Source organism: Mus caroli, unplaced genomic scaffold (genome assembly GCF_978045245.1).
Source record: "Mus caroli unplaced genomic scaffold, Mus_caroli_1 scaffold_12, whole genome shotgun sequence".
Classification (NCBI taxonomy): Eukaryota; Metazoa; Chordata; class Mammalia; order Rodentia; family Muridae; genus Mus; species Mus caroli.
Window position 1 is genome coordinate 26,600,334 of NW_028227267.1, and position 6,000 is coordinate 26,606,333.

At 39.5% G+C, this 6,000-nt stretch overlaps 1 protein-coding gene across 3 annotated transcripts in view; it reads left to right on the plus strand.

Annotated features, from left to right (window-relative positions):
* Ptpn20 (protein tyrosine phosphatase non-receptor type 20) overlaps positions 1-6,000 on the plus strand; it is a 54,076-nt gene extending 48,076 nt beyond the window's left edge. For all 3 annotated transcript variants that reach the window (XM_021181772.2, XM_021181773.2, XM_021181776.2), the window contains 2 exons: positions 3,649-3,711; positions 4,401-6,000. In XM_021181772.2, the coding sequence (XP_021037431.1) occupies positions 3,649-3,711; positions 4,401-4,466 (129 nt within the window). In that variant the 3' untranslated portion in view covers positions 4,467-6,000. The remainder of the gene's footprint in view (positions 1-3,648; positions 3,712-4,400) is intronic.

The following is a 6,000-nucleotide window of genomic DNA, read 5'->3' on the forward strand; positions in this document are numbered from 1 at the left end:
AATTAAGATAATGGTTCCTTTGTTTTGTTAGCTAGTACATCTTTGTCAATAATACAAGTGCGGTTTTAGCACATCACAATCAATAATTTTTATAAAATGCAATTTTATGTGGAGACCCAATTCCAGTAGAATTTGTTTGATCTTTTTTACTCTTCATTTCTTCTCAGTCATTTTCATTGTCTTGTTGTTGTTGTTGTTGTTGTTATAGTGGTTGTTGTAGTTGTTGTTGTGGTTATTGTTGTGTGGTGTAGATGTGGTAGTTGTTGTTGGCCAGTACAACCACACTCGGAAGACTGCGTCTGCTCTGGTAAGATAATTCAGCAAAGCTTCTTTTCCTATCAGTAAATTAAGGTTGAGGACTGCAGACTTACTGCCATAATTTTACTCAGCACTGTAGCAGTGTTAAAGCTCCCAAAGAAATACAGGTTTTAATTTTAATGACTTTTCCTTAGTTTCCCTTTTTGTGCATCATGCTTCAAATATCAAGTCTAGGAACCTAGACTTTGAGAAATTCAAGTTTTATATTTTAGACCCAAGTCCACACTCTCTGTTGAGTATGTAAAGCATGGAGTTTTGACTGAGAATTAGTCTCTATTTCCTTGTTGGCCTTGGATAACCAGTTGTTCCAGAAAAGGTGTTGAAAAGTTTATTCTTCCTACACAGAATTGTCAATATACCTTTATCAGAAATCACTTAGTGCATTCTCATGGGGCTGTTCTGGTCTGTACTCTGTTGCATTGATCTATGTGTCTCATTTTGCTGCCAGTACCAACCTTTGGATCTCTGTAACTACGTAAAAGATTTAATATTAGATAGAGTGGTTCCTTACACTTCATTCTTAAATTTCAAAATGTCTTGGCCAGTTCAGAGTCTGTGTTTTCCAGTGTAAATTTCATGACTAGTTTGTGCCTTAGTTAGGATTTCTATTGCTATGATTAAAACATCATGATCAACGGTTTATTTCAGCTTACAGTTCCATGTCACAGTAGTACATCACCGGTAGAAGTCAGGGCTGGAACTCAAGGCTACACCGAGGCAGGAGGAGTGCTGATTACAGGATTTCTTCACATGACCAACCTGCCCAGGGATGCCACAACTGACAGTGGGTTAGGCCCTCCCACATCCATCACCACTCAAGAAAGCACACCACATACTTGCCCATGGCAAGTGTTATTGGAGGCATTTGCTAGGTTAAGATTTCTTCTTCCCAAATATGTCACTAATCTCTGACAAGTTGACATAAAACTAGTCATCACAGCTTGCCTTCTGGGATTGTGGTAAAAATTACTATGTGTCTATATACATTTTTGGGAGAACTGACATCTTTCCTGTATTGAGTCAGCAAATCCATGAATATATTATATATTTCCTCATTTAATAGGTCTTTTAAAGATTCTTTGGTAAGCACTCCACAATCTTTTGAATATAAATTCTTTAAGTGTTCTGTTAAATTTATCCGATTTCATTTTCTTTGACCAAATTGGAAATTTACTATTTTAACTTTCAGTTTTCCCATATTTCTTGCACTGAAAGTAAGACATAGAAATGCAAATGATTTTTGCATGTTGGTTTTCTATCCTATGCCCTTGTCAAGCTCCTTTATTCTGAGTCTTATTTGTGGCTTAGTTACTTGTCATTTCTACGTAGATGATTTGTGTCATCTGCAACTAGATCTATTGCTTTCTTTTCAATACGCATGGCTTTTTTATTTTCTGGACTGATTCCCCTATAATTTGTTCTATACAAGAGCCTAGGGGGAAGATGAAAGACAGGCTAAAGATTAGGAGAAAATAATTTCAAACTATGAATCCAAGAAATGCCATGTGTCTGGAATACATAAGGAACTCTGACAAACAATGCCTGCCAGGCAGCAGTGAGGACCCGAGGTCAGGCTTGAGGCCTGCATAAGAAGTTGAGCACTATTCCATTCATATTCCACTCACTTGTGATCCTCACATTTGGGAGGCAGAGACAGGCGTATCCCTAGAGATGACTGATTGGCCAATCTAGCCTAATTGATGAGACCCAGGTTCCAGAAGGAATCTGCCTCATAAAAGAAGGTGAACAACTCTTGAGGGATAAGACCTATCATTGACTTCTGCATTCTATATGTACACACACACAAGCACCACCCCCCCCCCCACACACACACATGAGAGAGGGGGATATGTAATATGATTATAGTTGGGAAATCTGAAAACATCATGTCAGCATAGCCTGAGTTCCATGCCTATACAGTGCTGGCACCACACTGCCTTTCCAGATGAGTGCCTGTGTTGCGGCTGATCCATGGGCTGCTTGCTTGGTCACTCTCAGCAGAGCTCACTACCAATGCCCAGTGGCTGGAAGACTTCCTAAATTCTTCACATTTCTGCACCATGTCATTATGACCTAGCAGCAGACCTTTGTGACCGACAATCTGTGGCCACCTCTAGCTGTCAGGTGCACACTACAGTGTTAGTGAATTAACAGGGCTCTTTCTATAAGAAACATGCATGCTCATGTGGTCAAGGTAGGTATTCTATGCTTGTCCAGAATTATACTGCTGCTTTGAGGTCTCTCTGTGATTAGCATACAGGGAGTAAGCTCTTTGAGAGTGCTCTTCCTCACAGATGACGGGTTTCTTCTTCCCCCTTTAAAGCCTGCTATGACAAGTCTTTCTTTCTTTTTTTAAAATTAGGTATTTTCTTCATTTACATTTCAAATGCTATCCCAAAAGTCCCCCATATCTCCCCCACCCACTCCCCTACCCACCCACTCCCACTTCTTGGCCCTGGGGTTCCCCTGTACCGAGGCATATAAAGTTTGCAAGACCAACGGCCCTTTCTTTCCAGTGATGGCCGACTAGGCCATCTTCTGCTACATATGCAGCTAGAGACACGAGCTCTGGGGGTACTGGTTAGTTCATATTGTTGTTCCACCTATAGGGTTGCAGACCCCTTTAGCTCCTTGGGTACTTTCTCTAGCTCCTCCATTGGGAGCCCTGTGTTCCATCCAATAGCTGACTGTGAGCATCCACTTCTGTGTTTGCCAGGCCCCAGTGTAGCCTCACAAGAGACAGGTATATCAGGGTCCTTTCAGCAAAATCTTGCTAGTGTATGCAATGGTGTCAGCATTTGGAGGCTGATTATGGGATGGATCCCCGGGTATGGGAGTCTCTAGATGGTACACTTACACAATGGAGTACTACTCAGCTATTAAAAAAGAATGAATTTATGAAATTCCTAGGCAAATGGATGGACCTGGAGGGCATCATCATGAGTGAGGTAACCCAATCACAAAAGAACTCACATGATAAATACTCACTGATAAGTGGATATTAGCCCAGAAACTTAGGATACCCAAGATACAAGATACAATTTGCAAAATACATGAAACCCAAGAAGAACGAAGACCAAAGTGTGGACACTTTGCCCCTTCTTAGAATTGGGAACAAAACACTCATGGAAGGAGTTACAGAGACAAAGTTTGGAGCTGAGACAAAAGACAAGTGTTTCTTATTCATGAGGCTGGGCTTTGCGACGTGTATTTCGACTGGAAAGGAGACCTTTCTAGTTACGACTTGATACCTCTTTTCACTAGAAGGAGATAGAGAGTACTCATTTGTCAATTTGTGAGTTTATGTTCTCCATTGTCATCTCATTTCAGTTCAACATTATGAACATAGTGACCCAGATGAGAAAGCAGCGCTCTGGCATGATTCAAACCAAGGCAAGTACTCCCCGTGTAACTTGACCAACACCACGCTGCAGAAGCAGTGGGTCTAATGTAGTACTAAGTTTCTAGACAGTAACGTGAAATGTGAACTTGCCTCTATTTATGTCTGTCTGCCTATCTATCTATCTATCTATCTATCTATCTATCTATCTATCTATCTACTTATCTATCTACCTGCTATTGGCATGTATAAAAAGCTTTTTTCGTATTACAGGTTAGTTTGTAATTGCCAGGAGAAACAAAGAGAATATTTATAATAACAACAGTTGCCTCTGAACTGATATGTATACTATGTATGTCTATATAAATAGAGATATGTTTGGGTTTATAAACATATAACAATTGTATACATTTGAAATGTTAAAGTTAATGTGAATCTTTTAAAATTGGAGTGAGATTGGCTAGAGATAGAAGATATAAGGAAGTGAGGCTGACATTTTCCTTCCCTTTAGAATCTCTGTTAAGGAGTCCTAGGCCAAGTCATTTATTTTGATTATTTATGTCCTTCATATTTCAAGTCTATGCTTGCATAAGGAAGTTCCTAAGTGTTTATAGATGAACATTTGTTATTTGAGGAGACTTTTCTTATGTGACTGAAAAACCTTGCAGATGTGGTCTCCCATGGGAGACAATGGGGCCTGCTCACTTACCACTGTGTCACTTGTGTGTGCGTGTGTGTACAGGAGCAGTACCAGTTTTGTTATGAAATTGTGCTTGAAGTTCTTCAGAACCTTCTGGCTTTGAATTAAGAGAGACTTCTGCGCCTGCCACTCAAGGTTACCAAGCAGCTTGGAGCCTGAGCTGTGCGGAAGCGTCTGCGGGCCGTGCAGTCTGCCTTCTGATTTTTCTCTCTGAAAGTCCCTGAAGGCAGCACCACTAGGCACAGAGTGAACTGTTTCCACTTGATCTTTCTGAACAAGAGCAAAATACCCTCCATGCCTTCTACGGAAACGGAAGTTGCGTGAAACAACCTCGGCTTGGCTGTCTGGTTTGTGGTATTACAGAGCTTAATAAAAGACTTAAATGTGTCTGATAAGATTTTATTTGGAAAGGTGGCCAAAAGCCTCAATTTCAAACACTTTACAAGCCCTACTCTGGGAGAACATGGGGGCAGTAAACTGCAGGCTCACAGACTGCCCTCTTGTGGTCATTTTGGAGACATGTGAAATGTGCTAGAATCTATACTCCCAGCTGGTAACCGAATAACTCAAAAGGACTCTAATTAGGGTGGACTGACTTTTGATATAAAATGGTTTTTGTGTCTCATACTTCCATGGTCCCACAGTGCCCTAGGGATTTTGAAGGAAGAGCTATCTTCCTGGAGGAGCAGTCAGACCCTTGTCGGCTGCCCTGGCAAGCACCTTGTAGGTGAATAGTGCCCCTCCTTACCATCTCCTGAACACACTGGTCAGCAGTGCCAAACTAAATTACACATCCATCTGTAAATTCAGTGGAAATGTTTGCCGGGCCCAGGCAGACTTCTCTCCTGTCCTACCCCATCAGTTAACATACTTTTCCATGTGCTCTATCAGAAGCAAGGGCTACACTTGCCTCTAGATCTTTAGCTAGCCCATACATGTTAATATAGTGATGTTATATAAGTTTGAGTCGTTCTTGGTACCTGTTGTATCAAGGTTTTTTTCTTTTTAACTAAGATCTAAAAAAGATTTTTTTTTTCCCTCTAGAGGACCATTAAGTCATTTCTTTCCTCTACAGGAATACTTAGATGCTGGACATTGGACTAGATTTTGGAAAACCAAATTCATAGTTGTAAAAGTAAAAATTTCCACATGCTTGTTAAAAAAATTCTGGCCACTGTTACATTCATTATATCAGGACTCTGCCTCAGACAAACGTGATGATTCTTTGGTTGAAGGCTTCAGTGATCAGACACTCCTAATTATCAGCCACAAAGAAATTGATAAGTGTATTTGTACAGTGAATTCAGAACTGTGAATCATATTGAAAATTCCTAAGATTATAAATGCTAGACTTTTAAGAGGCTTATTTCTTTGGTTAAATGAATACACTTGAATTTTTTGAATTAAAATTGATAATTCTCACTTTAGAAATAATTACATATAATTATACTTTAGAAATATTATATGTTATATATATTTGACCTTAACTCAAGTTGATGATTATAGCTATTTCTACTGTTTCTATACATAATGATCTGTGCTGAACAATAATATCATTCTGATTATTGGTTATTAACATTGTATCTGTAACTGAATTTTCATTCTGTTACTATAAAATAATAAGTATAATATAGAAGAATAT